This window comes from Pseudorca crassidens, chromosome 12 (genome assembly GCF_039906515.1).
Source record: "Pseudorca crassidens isolate mPseCra1 chromosome 12, mPseCra1.hap1, whole genome shotgun sequence".
Classification (NCBI taxonomy): Eukaryota; Metazoa; Chordata; class Mammalia; order Artiodactyla; family Delphinidae; genus Pseudorca; species Pseudorca crassidens.
This window is the reverse complement of record NC_090307.1, coordinates 65,217,198-65,239,008: the sequence shown is the minus strand read 5'-3', so window position 1 is coordinate 65,239,008 and position 21,811 is coordinate 65,217,198. Positions and strand designations below refer to the sequence as shown.

At 51.4% G+C, this 21,811-nt stretch overlaps 2 protein-coding genes and 1 long non-coding RNA gene across 5 annotated transcripts in view; 1 reads left to right on the top strand and 2 right to left on the bottom strand.

Moving 5' to 3' along the window:
- Positions 1–18,185, bottom strand: part of GNB1L (G protein subunit beta 1 like) — a 44,042-nt gene extending 25,857 nt beyond the window's left edge. Inside the window, exons 1-2 of one of the 3 annotated variants that reach the window (XM_067699890.1) lie at positions 17,941–18,185; positions 63–161 (exon numbers count right to left, since the gene is read on the bottom strand). The gene's annotated coding sequence lies outside the window, so the exon portion shown is untranslated. Of the gene's footprint in view, positions 1–62; positions 162–17,939 lie in introns of all 3 variants that reach the window. The other 2 variants (XM_067699891.1, XM_067699892.1) reach the window with 2 other exon arrangements.
- RTL10 (retrotransposon Gag like 10) lies at positions 14,113–18,069 on the bottom strand. Its single transcript, XM_067699889.1, has 2 exons — positions 17,940–18,069; positions 14,113–16,424 (listed from the first exon to the last, which is right to left on the bottom strand). Exon 2 carries the CDS (start codon positions 16,197–16,199, stop codon positions 15,057–15,059), a length of 1,143 nt encoding a protein of 380 aa, XP_067555990.1. The 5' UTR covers positions 16,200–16,424; positions 17,940–18,069; the 3' UTR covers positions 14,113–15,056.
- Positions 18,186–18,429: 244 nt separating the features above from the next.
- LOC137203532 (uncharacterized) lies at positions 18,430–21,811 on the top strand. Its single transcript, XR_010933162.1, has 2 exons — positions 18,430–18,545; positions 21,476–21,811. It is a non-coding gene; the product is annotated as an uncharacterized lncRNA (long non-coding RNA).

The following is a 21,811-nucleotide window of genomic DNA, read 5'->3' as shown; positions in this document are numbered from 1 at the left end:
CATTGAAAGCCCTAGATAATCAATGATAAAACAGATCCAAACATTAAAAGAACAGGACTTACCTGGAGGTCCAGTGGTTAAGACTCTGTGCTTCCACTGCAGGGGTCATAGGTTCAATCCCTGCTCGGGGAACTAAGATCCTGCATGCTGTGCACCATGGCCGCGGCCAAAAAACAAATAAGCAAACAAACAAATGAAAAAACAAACATTAAAGGAAAACTTCAGTGATAGTAGCAGCAAATAAAACTAGCAAAGAGAACTCAACAGCTTCCATGTACACAACCAATAACCCGTCACAGAAAATCCCACTTACAATACCAACTAAGAAGATAAAGTACTTAACAATAATTTTTTTAACTTTTACACATCAAAAGAGATAAAAATCAAAGTATCTTTAAAACACATAAAGTCTTCAAAATTAAAGAAGGACTAAATACCAAATAGAAAATTGGGCAAAAGACATGAATAGACAACTCACAAATAAAGATATGAAAATGGCCCTTAAACATAAGAAAAGATGCTTAACCTCACTCATGGAGAAATGTAAATTAATACCACCTAAAGAGGCTTCTGGTTCTGGCCAGGATGAAGTAGGCTCACTACAGCCTCTCTCCTCTCTATCTACCAGATTGCAACTAAAAACTCTAGACAAAATATAAACAGCAATTACTTGAAAACTCTGAAAAGTGAACAATAGCAGACAGACTTTGGAGGCAAGCAAAAACTTGGAGAATTGATCTGAATGGGCACAAGCTTCCTGCTTTTATTTTTATGTCTTGGGGCACTGCCTTGAGGGTGGGTCTAAGTTGCACTGCTCCAAGGCAGTGGTAGCTAAAACTTGGAGAGACGCTTTTTCTCTGCACTGAGATTAGTTTAAGTCCTAGATTGAGTTAAAAACATAATATATAATACAAGAAATATAGTCAAAAAGCCAACAGAATCCTAGATTCTAAAAAGTTAGGGTTTGACTCCCTGATGGCCTGTGTTTCTCTTCTCTCTTGGCCCTGCCCCGAGGATGGGCCCTGGACACGGAGCTATGTGGAAGAAGTGACTCTGAGAGACCCCTGTCGTTCTGGTCAGAGGAACCATGGAGAAAGAACCCTGCCAGATCCTATGTGGGTATAAGAATGGCAGAGAGGAGAGAGCTAAAGAAAAAGATCCCTTAATTCTGTGAATGAACCCACAAAAGCCCCAGGCTCTTCTCTGAGCTGCATACATGTGGGATAGACCCAAAGCAGCACCAGCTTTAAGACCTGAACTAGGACCTAAACCACTGCCCAAGTCTCAGGCTGAACCCAGAGTGGCTGGTGAGTGGGACAGACCCAAAGCAGTGTATCAAGAGCCTTGAAAATGGAAATGAAAGTAAAACTGTAGCCCACAGAGGGTGAGACAATCTAACTGGGTTGAATGCCTGTTAACACGAGACTCAACATTCTCCAGAGGACCCAATGTAATACCCGGTCCAGGGTATGTCTAGGATACAACACAAAATTATTCAACACACAGAACCACGAAATGAGGTCAATTCTCAAAGGATACGACAATTTACAGATGCCAACCTCAAGACAGTTCAGATGTTGGGAATATCAGATAAGGGTTTTAAAGCAGCTTTTATGATTATACTCCATGAGGCAAAGGTAAACACACTTGAAATGAATGAAAGAAAGTTCCCAGCGGAGAGAAAAATTTTTTTTAAAAAAGGAAGTTCCAGAACTAAATAATACAATATCTGAAACAAAGACATTCAATAATGGAATCAGAGATGACAAAGGAGAGAGTCAGTGACATGAAGACTGGTCAAAAGAAATTATCCAATATAAGATCAGAAAGAAAAAAGACTGGAATAAATGATTAGAGCATCAGGGACTGCAGAATAATAGAAAAAGGTCTAACATTCATGCATGGGAGTCTGAGGACAAGAGAAGGAGATGGGGTAGGAAAATTACCTGAATAAATAATGCCCGAAATGTCACAAATTTGGGAAAAGACAAAAATGTATAAATTCAAGAACTCAATGAATCATAAGCAGGATAAACTCAAAGAAAACCATACTCATGTCATAATTAAACTGCTGAAAAATAACAGCAGTAAAATCCTGACAGTAACGGCACATTACACATAGGGAAATAATCATCTGTGTGAACGTGAATTTCATATCAGAAACCAGGAAGTCAGAAGACAGTGGAACATCTTTAGAGTAAACAAAAGAACTCTATATCCATCAAATTATCTTTTGGGAATGAAGGCAAAATAAAGGTATTTTCAGGTGAAGGAAAACCAAGAGAATTTCTTGCGGGAAGATATTCCCTAAAAGAAATATTAAAGAAGGTTCTACAGCTCAAAAGAAATATCAGAAAGAAATGTGGAACTCCAAGAAGATAGAGGAAGAGAAATGGTAAACATAAAAGACAAATTTCCACCTCTTAAGTGAACATGTATATTGTTGGGGTTTGCAATCTGACAGCTATAACATGAAGGGGGGAGGGTAAGGGGACCCATATGGATGTAAGGCTTCTACTAACTATTAAAAACATAATATATAAGAGATACAGACAAAAAGCTAACAGAAAATTTAAACAGAGTATTTGAAAATATCCAAATAATCCAAAAGAAGGATGGAAAGAAGGGATAGAGGGCCAGAGCATCAGGAAAATGAGAAAACAAAATGCAAGACCTAAATAGAACCATAAAAACGACTACAATAAACATAAATGCTCTCAACATGCTATTATAAGACCCAACAACTATAAGCTAATTTTTAAAAAGCCCGACTGTAAATTATCTAGAAGAAATCTACTTTAAATATAAAAACATAGAGGACCTCCCTGGTGGTCCAGTGGTTAAGACTCTGTGCTCCCAATGCAGGGGGCATGGGTTCGATCCCTGGTCAGGGAAGTAAGATCCCGTGTGCCACACAGAGTGGCCAAAAAATAAATAAGTAAATAAAATAAAAAAATAAAAACATAGATAAATTGAAAGTAAAAATATAAAAGATATACTATACAAATAACAAAAAAAAAGGTGTAATGGATACATTATTATCAGAGAAAGCAGACCTCAAAACAAGGACTATTAACAGGGAGAAGAAAACACACAATGACACAAGCCATCAATTCATCAAGAAGACATGAAAGTCCTAAACATGTACTCCGCTAACAGCAGAACTTCACAACACATGAAGGAAAAACTGATGGAAATGAAAGCAGAAGTAGACAGATACATAATTACAGCTAGAGACTCAAACTCCTCAGCAATCAACTCAACAAATGGCCAGAAAATAGTACAGGAGACCTAATACTATCTATCTACTGGACTGAGCTGACATGAAGTGAACATTCCACCAACAGAACAACTCATACGTCTCAAATATACATGGAACGTTCATCAAGATAGACCATATCCTGTGTTTTAAAACAAACCTTAAGGGCTTCCCTGGCTGTGCAGTGGTTGGCAATCTGCCTGTCAATGCAGGGGACACGGATTCGAGCTCTGGTCTGGGAAGATCCCACATGCCACAGAGCAACTAGGCCTGAGCGCCACAACTACTGAGCCTGCACTCTAGGGCCTGTGAGCCACAACTACTGAAGCCCATGTGCCACAACTACTGAAGCCCATGCACCTAGAGCCCATGCTCCACAACAAGAGAGGCCACCACAATAGGAAGCCCGCGCACTGCAACGAGGAGTAGCCCCCACTCTCCACAACTAGAGAAGGCCTGTGCGCAGCAATGAAGACCCAATGCAGACAAAAAAAAATAAAACAAAATTTAAAAAAATGTAGAGGAACCTTTGTTACTATGTGAGGTGACAGATGTTAACTGGACTGATCATGGCAATCATCTTGCAATATATACAACTATCAAATCATTATGTTGTATACCTGAAACTAATACAATGTTATATGTCAATTATATCTCAAAAAAATGTAGAAGAACCAAAAGCGCACAATGTTCTCTGACCTTATGGATTTAACCTGGAATCAATAACAGAAAGACAACTGGAAAAATCTCCAAATATTTGGGAAACAAACAACATGCTTTTAAATAATCAATGGGGCAAAGAGGAAGTCCCAACAGAAATTGGAAAATATTTTGAACTGAATAAAAATGAAAATATAAAATAGCAAAACTTGTCAGAAGCAGCTAAAGCAGGACTTCGAGGAAATTTATAGCATCAAATGCCAAATTAGAAAAGAAGAAAGGGGGAATTCCCTGGTGGTCCACTGGTTAAGACTCCGTGCCTTCACTGCAGTGGGCCTGGGTTCAATCCCTGGTTGGGGAACTAAGGTACTGCAAGCCTCATGGTGTGGCAAAAAAAAAAATTAAAATAAAGGTTTTCTTTAAAAAAAAGAAAGAAAGAAAGAAAGAAAAGAAGAAAAGTCTCAAATCAATGACCTAGCTTCTACCTCAAGAAACTAGAAAAAGAAGAAAAATAAGCCCAAAGCCAGGAAAAGGAAGGAAATAATAAGGTCAGAAAAGAAATAAATAAAACAAGAGAATTGTAAAACTACAGAGAAAAATCAGCAAAACCACAGATTGGATCTTTAAAAAGATCAATAAAATAGATAAATCGGTAGCTAGCCTGACAACTGAAAAAAGAGAAGAAACCAATTATAATAATGGAAGAAGGGTTATCACTACAGACACCACTAACCTTAAAAGGAGGATAAGGAAATACCATAAATAACTCAGTGCACATAAATACAACAACTTAGATGAAATAGAAATTGAAAACCACAGACTACGGGGTTTCTAGGTCACCTAGAAGAAATGACCTGAATAGCCCTATAGTGACTAAAGGGATTGCATTTTTAGTTAAAATCTTTGCAAAGAAAAGAAAACTCCAGCCCACATGACTTGACTGGCATATTCTACCAAACATTTAAAGAGAAAATAGCCCCAATTCTATATAATTTCTTCCAGAAAACAGAAAAAAAGGGAACATTTCCCAATTCATTTTGAGGCCAGCATGATCCTCATACCAAAAGCAGATAAAGACAGTACAAGAAAAGAAAACCACAAGCCAATATTCCTCATGAATACAGATGTAAAAATCCTCAAAAAAAAGTAAATCAAATCCAGCAGTATATAAAAAGAATACACTACGGGGGTTTCCCTGGGGGCCCAGTGGTTAAGAATCTGCCTGCCAATGCAGGGGACATGGTGGCGATCCCTGGTCCGGGAAGATCCCACATGCTGCGGAGCAACTAAGCCCGTGTGCCACAACTACTGAGCCTGTGCTCTAGAGCCTGCGAGCCACAACTACTGAGCCTATGTGCAACAGCTACTGAAGCCTGTATGCCTAGAGCCTGTGCTCCTCAACACGAGAAGCCAGTACGACGTGCACAATGAAAAGTAGCCCCCACTTGTCACAACTAGAGAAAGTCCGCACGCAGCAACGAAGACCTAATGCAGCCAAAAATAAAAATAAAATAAATAAGTTAAAAAAAAAAAAAAGAATACACTATGACCAACTAGAGTTTACTTCAGGAACACAAAGCAGATTCAATATTCCAAAATCAATAGAGATAACTCCATCACATTAACACACTAAAGAAGAAAAAACACAAGACCATATCAGCTACACTGATACAGAAAAGGCATCCAGCAAAGTTCAACATCCATTCATGATTTTTAAAAACTATCAGTAAGCATGATCCACAACAGAAAAACGGATAAATTTCATTTCAAGAAAATTAGAAACTTCTGCTCTTTGAAAGATGGTGTTAAGAAAATGAAAAGACAAACTACAGACTGGGAGAAAATATTTGTAAATCATGCATCCACAATATATAAAGAATCCTCAAAATTCATGAGGAAAGCAAAGAAAAAGTAAATAAAAACAGAAAGTAAATTTTAAAAGAAAGGGCAAAAGATGTGAATAAACACTATAGCCAAGAAGATATGCAAATGCCAAATTAGGACCTGAAAACATACTCACCAGCTTTGGTCATCAGGGAAACACAAACGAAAGCCACAGTCACCTGTACTACACGCTTATGGGAGCGGCCCACATTAAAGACTGACCACACCCCTGGCCGCTGGGAAGCACGTGAAGCAGAAGAACTCTCCTATGAACATACTGGTACAATGGCTTTGGAATAAAGCGTGGCTGTTTCTCCAAAAAAAGTCCCAAACTGGAAACAATCCAAACATCCATCAAGGCTGAACAAACGGTGGTATACCCATACTCAACAACAAAGGGGCACTGATCACGCCTCCCCACGAATCAACCTCAAAATCATATATCTACTAAAAGCAGCCAGAAAAAAAGAGTAAATATTCTATTCTATTTACATAAACTTCTAAAAAGTGCAAACTACCCAGTAGCGACAGGAAACAGATGAGTGGCTCCTGGGGAGGGGCGCTGCAGGGAGTGGGGAGAGGCCTTACAAAGGTCGAAGGTTGGGAGGAAACCCTAGGGATTCCCTAAGGACAGCAGGCACATTCATGTCTTGGGTATGGTGATGCTTACACAGGTGTTGGAACTTATCAAATTATCCACTTTAAATATGTGCACGTTTTAGTATATCAGTAATATTTAAAAAAACTCAACAGCAACTAAACAAAAGATCTGAACAGACGACACTTCACCTATAAGGTGTACAGATGGCAAATAAGCACAAGAAGACGCTCAGCATCCTTAGCCTCTAGGGAAATGCAAATGAAAACAACACGGTTCAAATGAAGAAGACAAACCCCCGAGGAAGCCAACGGCTGCTGAGCCACAGGTGAGGATACAAACTGCACACACGCCCTGGATGACAGCCCAGCAGGTCCCTGGAGCACAAAACAGCCGATCGTCAAGTTGCCAGCACTCCGCCGCTGGATATTTAATCTAGAGAAATGAAAACATACGTGCACACAAACACCTGTACCTGACTGGTCTGTTCTGTTCAGAATATCGCCCGAATGCGAAATGACAAGACACCCTTGAGCAATAAAATAGGAAGAAAGTATTGATGAACGCAACACCATGGACGCCTCCCCAGAAAATCAGAGCGAGTAACAGGCTACATACTGCTTGGCCCTATTCACACGGCATTCTGGAAACGGCAGGGCCAGGTAGACAGCGTGACTGGAGGTGCCAGGGGCCAGAGTCAGGGGTCAGGGGTGGGCTCATGACCAAGGGGCAGCGAGAGGAGGGCTCTGACCATGGAAAGGTTTCTGTACATGTGTTGGGACTCCCTGTAAGTTCGTGTCTTAACAATCAGTCCTGATTGATACCGTGAGTCCACAGTGATGAAGGAAACGACTGAAGAAATAGATCAACAGGGAGAGCAGACAAATCTGAGCAGAATTCCAAGTGACCTGCAAGGCGGCGGAGCTGGACCCCCGCCTGCGAGGGTGTGCGTGGAGGTAGCCCTCCTCACAGGGGAGACCCGACAACCGCCACCGTCCAGGCGATCAAGGTCATGCTGACAGCACGTCCCCTGGGTCTGACACGGTGCAATGGCCCTTTATCTTGGAGGTCTTGCTCCTAGAAACCCAGACCCCAGGCTGATCTCGAGAAACACAAACGGCAAATCATAGCGGAGGGTACTCGCCTTGAAACTGTCTCAGGCATCACAGCCCACAGGGGCCCAAGGGGATGTGACCAAGTGTCACATAGTCCTAGCTGAGGTCCTGGAAAAGGACACAAGAGGAAAACTAAGGAAATCGGAATAAGCTCCAGACTTGGGTGGATCACAGTGCTCAAGGCTGTTCATCACGGGACGACCGTGCCGTCCCCACGCACAACAGTCGCAAGGGGAGGGCACCAGCACCTTCCAGGCATGGGGCAACCACTGGGCCGCCGCCCTCCTGGCCATTTTCGAGGAGGCTATTTTTCAAATAACATATATTGAACAATATTTGGGGGCTATTTTTTCTTGACCTACAGTTAATGGTATTTGATTTACCACTAAGGTATTATGAAAACCCAGTTTCCTGTCTAGATTTTTCTGGCTTTAGATCCAATTTCTCATTCCAGTTAAGGTGACTTTAAACAGATTTAATGACAATTTTTAAGTGCTTCTCCTATTTAAAGTGATTTCCCATCCTATTTTTGCCCTAATATAAATAGACTTAAATCCATCAATAGCGCCCCCAACACAAGGTAGTCAGTACTCAGCTAAGCAATTTACTGGTAACTTTTATCATCTTCATGCTCATTGTTACTCCCAAAGCAGAGTAGCACCAGGGAAGGGAGATGCTGACCCAGCAGTCCCCTCTCTCTCATGCGGCACGGCCATTCTAGCAGGAAAACTCTGAGCTGGCCAGTTCTCCAGGCCAGGAGGAACTGAGACCCAGCCCCTCTGCACCTCCCAGGCCACACCTGGACAGGCCATCCTGAGTAGGCCCCGTCGCCCTCCACCTTCCTGATCAGCTCAGACCACAGCAAGGCCCAAATCCCAGAACTGGCCCCTGGAAGTCACGTTACAGACGTGGCGGCCCCAGGGCAGTCCAGGCCAGATCACTGGGAAGCCTCCTGCTTCACAGAACATGGAGGTCTGACCACCACCCCTCCCCCATCTCTGAAACGCAGGGAGGTCCAGGGGAGTCGGCACACAGCGCGTGAGCAACAAGCCCACGACACAGGACAACGCTCTAGGTAGTTAGCCTCTTGTCACCGAGGTCCCTGTGGGTCAGCATCCGGTCCACGGTGCTGGCTCACTGGGTGAGGGCAGCCCAGTGAGTGACACTCAGGCCCCCAGGAGTGGTCCCCCAATAGTAAGGCCGAGGACACAGCCCCCTCCGAGGAGGCCAGACTGGCCCACAATGCTGTGGAGAAGCTGCGGTTCAGGGGTCCAGGTGAGACAGGGGACAGCCTGCTGGGTGACAGCCCTACCCTGTTCCCTGCAGCTCGCTCCCTGGGCCAAGGAAAACGCACCAGCCGCCCTGCCTTCCTGCGGACTGCCACGCATGGGCCCAGCCCAGGGAGGACCTGGCCTCAGCACCAGCCCTGGCCCCCCCTCCCGCCCGTGCCTGCAGAGCCCCGCCCAGGCCCGGGTGCAGCGGCAGGTTTGCCCAGGGAACTCAAACTTCACAAAGAAACCATCTCTGGAGTGGGCTCTGCGTGGCCATTCGGAGTCAAAGGCATGCTTCATAGCCCTCCTGAGCCCGTGCACGGCCAGGGCCCCTTCCCCTTTGAAGCCTCTGGTGAGTGATTGAAGCGTCTCCTTTCTGAGAGGCAGATAGCACAGTGTAATCTGACTCTAAGCCCCGGGATAAAGGTAGTTTGTTTCCTCTCAGCCTTTCTGTCAACACCTCCTCAGTAATTAGCCCTAATTATTACCAAGGGCCAGCCTCCCATTCGGTTATTAAATCAGAAATAGTATCGTGGCCGGGCATCTGTCAACGCCCGGCTGGCGACCTTGGATTCACTGAATCCTCTGTCAGTATCCATGGCTTCAAAGATGCGGATCCTGGAGAGGGGTTCCGGGAAGGCAGCTCCCTGGCCCGGGGAGGGGGTGGGGAGGAGGACGGTGCCACAAGCAGCCCCGTGCTTAGCGGGCCTCAGAGCCCATTGGGGAGGCGGGAACCGGGCACCATCCCTACACTGCCTTCCCCCAACCCAGCCATGCCTGCCTCCCGGGGCCTGACGTGTCCGTGTGTGGGGGGGTGGGGGGAGACTAGGAACACCCTCATAGCCCTTCCCTGGGCCTGCCCGCCTCTGGCACAGCGTCGCCCAGAAGCCCAGGTGGTGGCCTCAGTTGCGCCCGGTTGCGCACGGCCTGAGGCTGGCAGGCCCGTGCTGGCTGTTCTGCACGTGCACGGGGAAGACTCCTGAGCCCAGCCAGCAGGAGCCCCCCGAGTCCCGACTACAGCCTACCCACCCCGCCCCCCGTGCGCAGGGCACCTCCCTGTGAGCCAGAGGGTCCACAAGCAAACTCGGGGATGGCTGTGGACATGAGTTTCGGAAGTGGAGCTGAGTGCTGTGCTCCTGAGGCCCAGGGAGGACAGCCACCCACCCGTCCTGGGCCTGAGCCTCTTGTTCAATCCAAGAGAAGCAAGTCACCTGCTCCTGCAAAGCCTGGGAGGGACGCTGCTCCCTCTGGCAGGATCCACTGCTCAGGCAGCAGCAGCGCTGGCCTCACATCCCTGGGGCAGCATCCTGGGCCCTTGGGCAGCTGCCAGCAATTCGTGTGAAGCCCCTTGGGGGCTGTGAGTGTCCTTTCCAACTTGCCCCGTGTTTGGGGAAGATGGCCACGGAGGACCAGGCTCCTCCGCTGGGGTCAAGGTCCACGTGATATGATGGGTGCCTGGGCAGAGGTGAGCACAGCCCGTTCTCCCCTAAGCACCTCTGCGGCCTGACCAACAAAAAGTATGAAGGGCTTCCTACAGCTGAGGGCTTGGAGGCACCAACTGGACTCCTTAGGATGGGGGGACAGGCCATCATTGCCGGGCCAGGAGGAAATGCCAGGGTGAGGAGCCACTGGTCCAGGAGCTGGAGATGGCAGGAAGGAAGGCCACTTGGGTGTTCTCAGCCGGCCTGCCTGGCACTTAGGGGCCAGGGTGGGACTGGCTAGCAATGGGCTGCCGCCCTGGTTGTTCCCGGTGAATGCACAGAAAAGCTCCATGTTTTACAGGAAGTGGGACCGTTCCCAGGCACCAGCACTGGCCTCTGGGGCCCACTACCGCCAGGAGGGATGGTCCACAGGGGGCAGTTCCCCAGGGCTGACATCAGTGCCCAGATGGCCCTCCCCAGGGCCTGGGATGGGGCTGATGCCCACGGGCTGGTGCCCAGGAAGTTCCCGTGAACCCAGTCCCACTTGGAGAGGGGCCCCTAAGCATGGTGGTGGTGAAGGTCGCTATCACTTGAGGCCTCTCGGGGGCCGATGTGGCACTCCCAGCGGCCAGCAGGTGTCCCTGCACCGTGGCTGCACTTCTGCCACCCGCACAGGCAGGTGTAAGGGCGCGGGCTCACTCCCGACCGCTGGCCCAGGCCGGCACTGCTCAGACACACAGGTGGAAAGCAGCCAGGGACGTCCCTCTTCACCTTCTTACGGCCCCGCCAACAGGGAGACAGGGCACCCGGGGAGAAGGAACGGGCTGTCAAGGGCGCCCTGCAAGCCAGGAGATTCCAGAGTCACGTGAAAGGAAGAATGTTTAAACTTGGGAATATAGAGTAACATCTTCGCACCCTCTGTAGGGGTCCCAGATACAGAACTGGGCACATCCTGCTCGGGGCTGGAGCAGCTCTGCACACAGGGGCGACGTCAGAAGGATGCTCACCACAGCACTGCCCAAGACTGCAAAGATGGGAAACAAACAAACCCATGTCGGGCGTTCTGATGGCCCAGCTGTCTCCCCCAAGTTCCCATGTTGAAGCTCCACTCCTAGCACCTCAGACGTGGTTGTGTCCAGAGGCTTCAAAGAGGGGATTAAGCTTCAATGCGGTCATATGGTGGGCCCTGATCCAATAGGACCGGTGTCCTCATAAGGGGGCGAGGACACAGACACACTGAGGGAGACCGTTGGGGGACACACAGCGAAGTGAGGGGTCTCGGGAGCAGCCAACCCTGCCAACACCTGGATCTCGGATGCCCAGGCTCCAGGACCGGGAGGAAGCACCTCCTGTCGCTTAGGCCACGCAGCCTGAGCAGGTGCGCACGGGCATCTCTCCCCACGGCCCATGTGGCCCCCCGTCACGGCTGCACGGCTGTGTCCTGTGGCTCGGTGCTGAGGGCCCCACCCACTTCGCGGGAGGGCTCAGCAGCTCCCTCAGGCCAGGTGAACGGAGGGGAGTGATGCGCACCACTAGTGGTTCACAGCAGTCCTTCCCCAGTCTCTGCGGTCATGGAGAAACGTAGCCAGTAGAGCCCTGTCGGCACGACCCGAGGGACCACAATGGATGGGGTGGCCACGATGTGGAGGTTCTGTTCCTGCAGCACAGTCGGCCCGCCCTGACCAACACAGCGCCAGCAGCCTGGTGACCGCACTCCTCGCTGCCGGACCTCCAGGCTGTTAACAAGGCGGTGACCCCCACTGGGCACTCACTCAGCCCTACCCCGCCGCCTTGAGGACGGGTGATTCCAATGGCTCATGGTTCAGCCGAGACCATGGAGCGAGCAGCCGCCACCTGCACGCGGGCCAGGGTTCAGCGCGCCCAGAGGCCTCCTGCGGTTCACGGCACCTAGAATGTCTGGAATCACAGCAGAAAATCTGCCCGTACCTCCCCATGGTGCTTTTGTGACTTTTTACCGTTAAATCTTTAATCCACCTGAAGCACGGCTGGCACATAGTGAGTTTCACTGTTTTCCAGACAACTGACCAGCTGCTCCAAGTCCTCTCACTGAATGATCCACTTTACCCCCATTAATTGGAAACAGCCCTGCCAGCGTGAACTAAACCCCTGTATTTATTCGGCTTTATTTACAAGTTCTCTGCTCATCCTTCCATACCAATTTCCACGTCCTTTCGTTCCTGCAGCTTTAAAAAATGTTCTGTATCTCACAGTACCTCATCCTCAACACTTCCGGTGTTAGTTTTCTTGGACACGGGCGCTTTACAAACCCTCCCACAGTGCCCATCGTGTCCCAGCTTTAGAAAATGAGACCTCCGGGTATTTCCAAGGGAAGCGAGGGACAGACACAATGGTCTGGAATGCACGCCCCAGCACAGCCCACCCTGAGCACATCCAGCAACCCTGCCAGGCCCAGAGCACCCTCCTCCGGGTGGGCTGCCTACGTGTGCAGAGCCGGGAGTGGCCATGACCCAAGGGCCCTTCTCCTGCCACGCACAGCAGAGCCCCCTCTCCTGGCCCTCTGTGTTCCTTCTCCCCCCAGAGGAGAGCAGCTGGGTCATCACATCTGCCCAAAGGCAGGGCACAGTGCCAGCTAAATATGGGGCAGTCACTTTGCGGAACGATAGGCGCTGCCAGTCTGGAAGGCCAGCGCCCTCCCACCCTCTCCCGACCCCAGGAATGGGTGACCTTGCCCTCACAACTGAGGCCTGCCCTCCCGTCCTTTTCTTCATGGCCAGGGCACACGAACAGAACCCATTTTCCGCAGGTCATCTGTCCAGTCTCTCTCCAAAGCCCCCGGGCCTGCCGTTGCAGATGACCCTCATGAGAGGTATGCTGGACCATAACCTGAGCCTGCAGGAGCCGTCTGGGGCCCGAGGGGGAAAAGGCCCCCAGTGAGACCGGGGGTCAAAACGGAAGATGGAAATCTTGGGCTGAGGGAACTCACTCCAGGTCCACTAAGTGGAGACGGGAGAGGCAGCCTGTGCAGAAGGCTGCTGACTGGGCCACCCGCCCCAGAGGGCAGCTCTGGGGCCCCAATGTTGCCAACGACATCAGACCCATACGTGGGCCAGGCCACAGCTGACCAGGACAGCCTGCAGGAGGAGGGCCCGGGCCTGAGCAATAGCATGGGGGCAGCAGTGTGACCAGGCTGGGCTGGAACATCCAAATTCCTCCACTGGATCAGAACCAAGGGTGCACACTGATTTCTTATCAACTTGCTTGTTTCACTTTGGGGCTACATCAGCTTCCCACCTACTTCTAAGACTCGCAGCTGTTTTACTTATGAGGTGTCTGTGCCGTAAAATAACTCAGAAATAAAACCACCTGAACCCAGAACATTTTCAAGCAAATTACTAATGAAGTAATCCCAACAATGTCTATTTTACTTAAAATTTACCATTTGCTTATTACTTTCCTTCCTAAAATGACTTTCTGATTGCAGTTATATTTCCACTTCTTTTTCTTTCCTATTCTCCAGGAAGGTGTTTTGTTTTCCCAATTATAGGACCCACAGGGGCCTGAAATGTTTGCCTATCTGTCCCTCGGAGCAGATGCACTGTGCCTGTCCTGTGCTGACCTGGGCTGGAGAAGCCTCCCAGTCAGCTCTGTTACTAGAAAACCCTCCCTGTGCAGAGCAGGTACTCCTTCACTCCACCCTCGGCCCTGGGGACTCACAGCCCTGGTCTGCTGCCTGCTCACTTCACCGCTGGCCTGGAAGATAGTTCTCAAGCCCACACCCCTCCCACCAAGCCTCCCACTCCCACCCATTCAGCCAGACCCTGCAAGGATCCAAGTCCCTGCCATGAACCACACCTGCAACGCTGACCGGGTGCTCGCGGCTGGGCCCAGACTCTGCTCCCAGGTGGACAAGGACTCACTCAGCCATGGATCCAACCCATGTTTAATAGCACCGACTGTGTAGCAGGGACACGAGGATGACTGATGGAGCCCTGCCCTAGGGACTCACAGTCCATCCAGAGGCACAAGTCATTACAGCGCTGGGCGTTGAGTGCTGAAGCAGCCAAGTGCACGAGTGGGCGTGGAGGCAGGATGCTGAAGAGCAGAGGGGAGGGCAGCGCGGGCCAAAACAAGACTAGATGCTAACACTGCAGGCAAATGCCTGAAAGGGAGCTGAGACTGGCAAGGAGGCCCCCACTCCACCCTCCTGCATTAAAGCTGTCCCAGTGGGCCAGGGCTGCTGGTAAGCCCGTACATAGGGAAGCACCCTTCTCTGCCAAGACACCCTCCCACTTATACTGAATAATGAAAGCAGCTGCTTCCTCCATGCAACCTTCCTTAACTTCCAGTCCAGAGGATAGGGGACACAGGGAGCAGAGACTGGGGCAGGAGTCAAAGCAGACACCACAGGAGTTAGATCCAAAAGGGCTGGCACAGCGGACCCAGTCCAGTCCCAGCCAGCACTGAAGGGGGTGGGTTTGGGGGGGACTAGTTACAAGGACTGTACAAACTTGATGGGGACTGGTCTACGCAATTCTTTCCAACTAGCGGGAACAGGCCAAGTGAGAAGGCGCTTCCCAACAAGGTGTTGGGATGCAGCCAAGAGCCCAGTGGGAGGCAGCCTCTGGGCCACTGTGTTGGAGAATGAGGGGCACAGGGCAGAGGCCACTGTCCTGCTGTGCCCTGGGGTGGGAGTTTAAGGGGAGCTGTTTGTGCTCAGACATGGCAGACGCCAAACAAGTCCATCTCCTGCCCAGCAATGGGGCAAGTGGACAGGGCACTACCTGGTACACCCCATCTAGAGTTAGCTGGCAATACCCCACTGTCCTGACAGGGGGGCCGTGGGGTTCCCTGGTCACGCAGACCACTTCATGACAAGGGGGCACTGCCATACCTGCCCAGGCCGTGTTCGGAATCCAGTGCTGTGGGTTGGTGCGTGGGACAGAATGGTGGCTCTCCTAGGGTGGCTGGGGTGTCCACTGCCCCCTCTGGGGTACCTAAGGATGCCTCCTGGCCTGCCTCTGTCTCAGAAACCTCCTCCTTTGTTTTCTGGGGTCCTGGACCCCCTGGGTTAGTGGGACCTGGTTTCTGGGCAGGGGGTTCAGCAGATTCTGCAACTGCAAGGACAGGTTTGGGGGCCGCCTCCCCTGGCTGGGAAGAAGATGGCCCCACGGGACCAGGACCAGCACTGCCTGCAGAGTTGGACAAGGCAGAAGGTTCCACAGGCCCAGAGCTGCTCTCCATGGCTAGCAGCTGCTCAGACAGAGCATTTCTAGATGTGGAATTGGAACTAGAAACAGTGGGGGTGGCCAGAGCAGCGGGGACAGACCTGGGGGGAGTGCCCATGTTGAGGGCCAAGGCCTCTGAGAACCTAGCTAAGTACTGTCTCACTACAGGCAGCTGTGGGGCCACTGGTGGCTGGCTCGAGGCCAGAGGCAAAGAACAGGGCCCTGCAGCGTGGTACTCAGCAAAGTTGTTTGGGTTTTGAATAACTTCCTCAAGATCCTGGCAAAAAAGCTCATAGTTGTCAGGCAGGGGCAGGTCCCCATCGAGGTAGGGGGCTGCCCACGCCCGGGCTCGGCCCGTCAGGCGCCCGAGGATCTCGCAGACGCGGCTGAGGTTCTCCCGGTAGTGCTCAAAGCGGAAGGACATGTAATCGCCCAGCTGGGCCAGAAAACGGTCCAGCAGCCAAGGGGAGCCATCGAAGGTGCCTGGGTCTGAGCCGGGCACCCAGTGGAAGTCCACCCTGAGGGGCCGCGGGCCCATGCGCATTGCCGGGGGGCCCCTCTCCGCGGGCTTACAGCCCACAGCACCACTCGCTGACCTCTTCTGCTCCATGGTCGTGCGCACACACACAGGGTCCCCACAGCAGGGCCGCTCAATCCAGGGATCCACTAGGGGGGTGTACGCAACCCCAGGAGTGGCCCCGTCCTCCTGCCAGGGGTGTGCATTGGCGTAGTTGGCTGCCGCCCGGATGGGATTGCGAGGGCCCTGGCGCCGGCCATGAGGCATGCTGGGAGCAGACGGGAGCTGTCACGTCAACTAGAGAAAGAAGGGGGAGAGGAGGGAGGGACGGCGCCCAGAGGGTGGGCAGAAGCGGCGCGCAGACACAACGGGACAGACGGTTGCGAAGGGGTGCTCCAGGCAAGTGCTGAGCGGGGAGCTGACCACTGCGGCCTCAGAAGAGCTGAGAAGAGCTGATGGGACTGTCAGACGCAGGCCACCATCCGAAGCGATCTGTCCAAAAACAAGGTGGGAAGAGTGGGAACTAGGCCCAACCACCACCACTGGGCAGCCGACCCTGGGCCCCCACCAGGAGCTCTCCATGCAAGGGGGCCCAGAGGCCTGCCTGGGAGGTCCCAGAAAGCAGGTACATGCCACCTGGGATGTTTCAAGGGCAAGATGTGATGGCGGTGATGTCAATCCCAGGAGGCCAGATCAGGGGGCCAGATCAGATCCCCCTGGGCTTCCTTGGACGGCCTGGATGGCTGTCAAAGAATTTCAGGAGTGACAATAACAACCTTCACTGACGGCTCTAGTCATGGCCAACAATGACCCCTGATGAGGCTGACCCCGAGGCACGGTGGTGAGTAAAGTCACTCGTCTGTGGCCACACACACCAACCAGTTAGTGGCAGAGGCAGCTGACCCCACCACACATCACCACGCCATTTACAAGCTACGCTTCACAGTCCTGTGAACCATCTCCCAGCCGCCCAAGCACTGTACTGTCAGGTGCAAAATGTGTCATAAGATCTTTTTACATCACAGCCCCAGAAGCATGGCAAGCACTACCTGTGTGCCTTCCAGCTTTCCCCCCACCCCCACACCCGTCCTGTGTCTCCCAGACTCATGTCGCTACTCACAGTGCAGCCACCCCCACCCCAAACATATCCTCCCTGCATTCCCCTCCCTGTCAACAGCCCAGAATCCGAACCCGAGTTAAATTTCACTTGCTCTGTCTACTCTCGCCACCCCAAGGTGGTCCCTGCAAAGGGCCTGGAGAACAGTGACCATCATCACCCCTGAGCAGCCCAAAGAAACGCAAAACAAAAAAGGAGGTGCAGTTCCCGTCGGATGCAAGGAGTCCTCCCGCAGTCCAGTCTGAGGGTAGCCACCTCCCCAGTCTCCCTGCAACACGAGGTCCACTCCCGGCCTGCACAGAGCGCTCTCTGCTTCACCCCTCCTGGCGCGATTTCCCCAACAAGCCCTCCACACACACACACACCCCGCCCCCCACTGCTCAACCGGCTCCCACCTAGGGGCGCCAGTCTGCACTCACCTTCGGGGCGGCTTCCCACGTGTTTACCTACCCCCATCTGCGGGAGCTCCTCCAGGGGGCACGGCCTGTTGGTCTTTCCGCCCAGGACCTCCCAGGGCGGCCTGCAGCATTCGGAGCCGCCAGGGGCCCCAGCACCTGCCTCCCCAACCCCCAACGCTGGTGGCGAGGCGGGAGGTGGGGGTCTTCCACCCGAAAGCCCGTCCCATCCTAACACTAAAAACACGCTAGGGAGGCAGAGACCGAAGACAGCAGGTAAATGCCGTCCGGTCCAGTTTCTCACCGAGCGCTGAAAAAACGGTGACCACGAACCACTCCCGCTCCTGCCGTGCGCGCCCGGGACCCCGCCCCGCCTGGCTCTCACTAATTCGGGGAGCGAGGTCCCCAACCTGCCCGGCGCCGAGGGACCCGGCCCTTCCCCGGGACAGGACAGCGCGCGCCCGGTTCAGGCGCCGCCGCACGAAGCCCACCTACCTGCGGCCACGCGGCGCCACGACGGTCCGGTTCCCTCGACAGCGAGTCCGAGCGCACCTACAAAACGGACGAGACCGGCCGCCGCGAGGCGAGGCCAGGGCCGGCGCGGACCGGGGTCGGGAAGGGACGGAAGGGCGCGGACCTCAACACACTAACCCGCCGGGCGCAGCCCGCGACCCCAGCCGCGAGCAGCGCGAGCCCCAGCACCGCCTTGTCGTGCGGCCACGCCCCCTGCGTGCGCGCGGCCGACCCCTACGTCCCCGCGCCGGCTCCCGGAACGCCCCTCGCTGGCCTCCCAGCCGCGCTGCGCCTGCGCCCTGCGTCGTGAAGCCTCGGTCGCGCAGGCGCTTCTGGGCCCTGCCAGCGGGGCAGCAGGACGCGAGGGTTGATGGGAGGGCGCTCAGCCGGATGCCGCGCCGAGTGCCACGAGAGCAGGTGGGGCCGCGTGCGCAGGCGCAGGAAGGGCCGGGTCCGGAGGGCGGGCGGGGTCGCGTGCGCAGGCGCCCGCGGCGCGCTGCGCTGAGGAACGGCTCGGTGCGGCGGGATCGTGGCGTCCACCTGGCTCTAGCTGGGACTCAGGGACAGACGCGGCGACAACTGCACTGAGTTAGTGCTGAGCGTCAGGAGGGATGTTGGGGGCCGAGGGCACCTGGGAGGGTTGGCACAGAGGGGCTGCAGCGTTTCCTGGACGGAGTGCCCGGAGAGTACCCGTAGCTGGAGACCAGCAGGGGCCGGGCGCGTACGTGCGCCCAGGAGCGACGGGGCGGGGCTGGCCCCGAGGACCGTCCCCTGAGGAGCCCGGTTCCCTCGCCGTGGGCGGGCTGGCTCAACTCACCCCTCAAGGCTGGACCCTGAGCGGCTGCCCAGCCAGCGCCCCGGCACAGGAGGCGCCGGTGCGGGGGAGCGCTGTTGCCCTACGTGCGAGACCTCTAGCACCTCGTGCCCCGGGGCCCCCAGGTGGGGACAGGTTGCCAGGGCCAAGGCGGCCGAGGTCACTGGAAGTGATGTAACACCAGCTCCCTTTCTGCCCTGGTCTAGCGACTTCTTTCATGAAACCATCTCTGAAATGTTATCTGCATTTACAGCCAAACTCACTTGCTTTGATCCTTGAAACAGAATCAAAGATTACACTGTACCTTCTCAGGGTTTGTGGGGCTTTCAGCAGCCTCGCCAAAAATAATAGAGGTGGCACCCAGCCAGGAAACGCCTCCTGGAAGTGTGAATGAAACTTGTATTTTTCGGTTGTGTCTTTCCTAATTGACCTGATAATTTAAACTTCCTGCTTCAAAGGAGAAGGGGAGTTCCCGACAGAGTTCCCGACAGTTTGGCAGCTAAGGCCAACTCAGGGCAGTCAGCGGAGAGTGGGCAGCAGACTTGTGCAAAACACCCAACCACACCCACCCAACTGGGCCACACCATCAGAAAATACCTTTTTGGGTCCAAAACTTTATTTTGTTATTCAGGCCATCTTCTATGTATATATATATTTTAAATTGTAAAATATACATAAAATTTATTTTAACCATTTTTAAGTCTACATTCAGTGGCACTAAGTATATTCATATTATTATGCAACCTTCACCACCATCATCTCCAGAACTTTTTCATTACCCCAAACAGAAACTCTGTCCCCATTAAACACTCCTCCTCACCACCCCTTTCCCAAGCTCCCAGTAACCTCTATTCTACTTTGTCTATATTAATTTGCCTATTCTAGGTACCTCGTATAGTTGGAATCACATATTATTTGCCATTTCACTTAGAAGAATGTTTTAAAGGTTAATCCATGGTGTGGCACCTATCAGACTTATTGTTCCTTTTTAAGACAATAATATTCCTTTCTACATATATACAACATTTTGTCTATCCATTCATCTGTTGGTGGACACTTGGGTTCCTCCCATCTTTTGGCTGTTGTGACTGATGCTGCTGTGAATGTGGGTATACAAATATCTGTTTGAGTCCCTGCTTTCAATTGTTTTGGGTATGTACCTAGGAGTGGAATTGCTGGGTCATATGGTAATGCTATGTTTAACTTTTTGAGGAACTGCCAAATTTTCTACAGTGGTTGCATGAGTTTTCATTCCCGCCAGCAATGCACAAGGGTTCCAATTTCTCCACATCTTCACTAACAGGTGTTCTTTTCTTCTTTTTCTTTCTTTTTTTTTTTTTTTTAAATAATGGCCATCTTAATGGGCGTGATGTGGTACCTTTTGGTTTTGATTTGCATTACCCTAGTGACTAGTGATGTTGAGCATCTTTTCATGTGCTTATTGGACCTGGATGTGTGTTTGAACTGGGAGGCCCAGAGGCAGTCGTCAGGCTCTGAAGTGTTCAGGGTTGGTGTCAGGTCTGTGGCTCCCCAGAGCTAGGGCAGCAAGGAAACAGGGACACGCAGCCCAAGAGGTGACGCCAGCTGCCTGAGGACTGCCAGCCTGTTAAGCCTGCCTGTGCTGCTTGCCCCTGGACCTTCCTCAGGGCCCGTCCCTAGAGCCAGCTGGTGGACAGCAGAACCCAGAACCATTCCTGCCATTTCTTTGTTCAAATTTGCTCTGGTCACTCCTACCTTAGTTCTTGTAGTGCAAGCAATCACTCCAGCTGTCACCTAAGTGTCTTCATTTCTCCCTCATTTTTGAATAATATTTCTGGGTTGGCTTTCTTTCTGAATGTAGATTTCATTCCATTTCTTCTCACCTTCATTTTTTCGATGTGCAGTCAGACACATGTAACGTGTCCTTATTCCTCCAACTGTTCTCACAGTTTCCTCTTTGTCTTTGATTTTCAAGAGCTTGACTGTGATATGCCTGCCTGCCTGGCTGTTTGTTTTTATGTTTATACTGCTTGAGATTTGTTGGGATTCTTGGATCTATAAGTTGACCCAAAATTAATGAAATTTCAGGTCATCATTTCTTCAAATTTTTTTTATGCCCCATTCTCTCTCTTTTCTCCCTCCGAAGCACGATTATATTAAACTTTATTTCTTTTTTAAAAAAATAATTATTTATTTATTTGGCTGTGCCGGGTCTTAGTTGCAGCACGTGGGATCTTTGTTGCTGCATGCAGGATGTGCGTTGCGGCGTGCAGGATCTTTTAGTTGCGGCATGCAGGCGCTTAGTTGTGGCACGTGGGATCTAGTTCCCTGACCAGGGATCGAATCTGGACCCCCTGCACTGGGAGCTCGGAGTCTTAACTGCTGGACCACCAGGGAAGTCCCTAGACTTTCTACTGTGGTCTCTCAGATCCATATTACCTCTATTGTTACTCTCTATTCTTTTGATTGGACAATTCTTATTTATTTGTCTTCAAGATGATTGACCCTTTCTTTTGCCATCTCCAAACTGTTCTTAAAATCCGTTAAAGTCCATCAAGTTACATTTTCATTTATTGTTGTACTTTTCAGTTTTAGAATTTCTATTTGGTTCTCTTTGACCATTTCCGTTTCTCTGCTAAAATTCTCTGTGGTCATTCATTATGGCCAATTTTTCCCTTGAGGACTTACCTATATTTATAAAAGCTGTTTTAATATTTAATTCCAGGGACTTCCCTGGAATCCGCTTGCCAATGCAGCAGACACAGGTTCAAGCCCTGGTCTGGGAAGATCCCACATGCTGCGATGCAACTAAGCCCGTGCTCCACAGCTACGGAGCCTGCACTCTAGAGCCTGTGAGCCACAATCACTGAGCCCGCATGCCACAACTACTGAAGCCCACATGCCTAGAGCCCATGTTCCACAACAAGAGAAGCCACCTCAATAAGAAGCCCGCACACCGCAACAAAGAGTAGCCCCTGCTCTGCAATTAGAGAAAACCCGCGCACAGCAACAAAGACCCAATGCAGCCAAAAATAAATAAATTTATTTTTAAAAAATTTAA

Coding starts and splice junctions, on each gene's coding strand:
- RTL10 (XM_067699889.1), bottom strand. CDS start 16,199: ATGCCTCATGGCCGGCGCCAGGGCCCTCGCAATCCCATCCGGGCGGCA.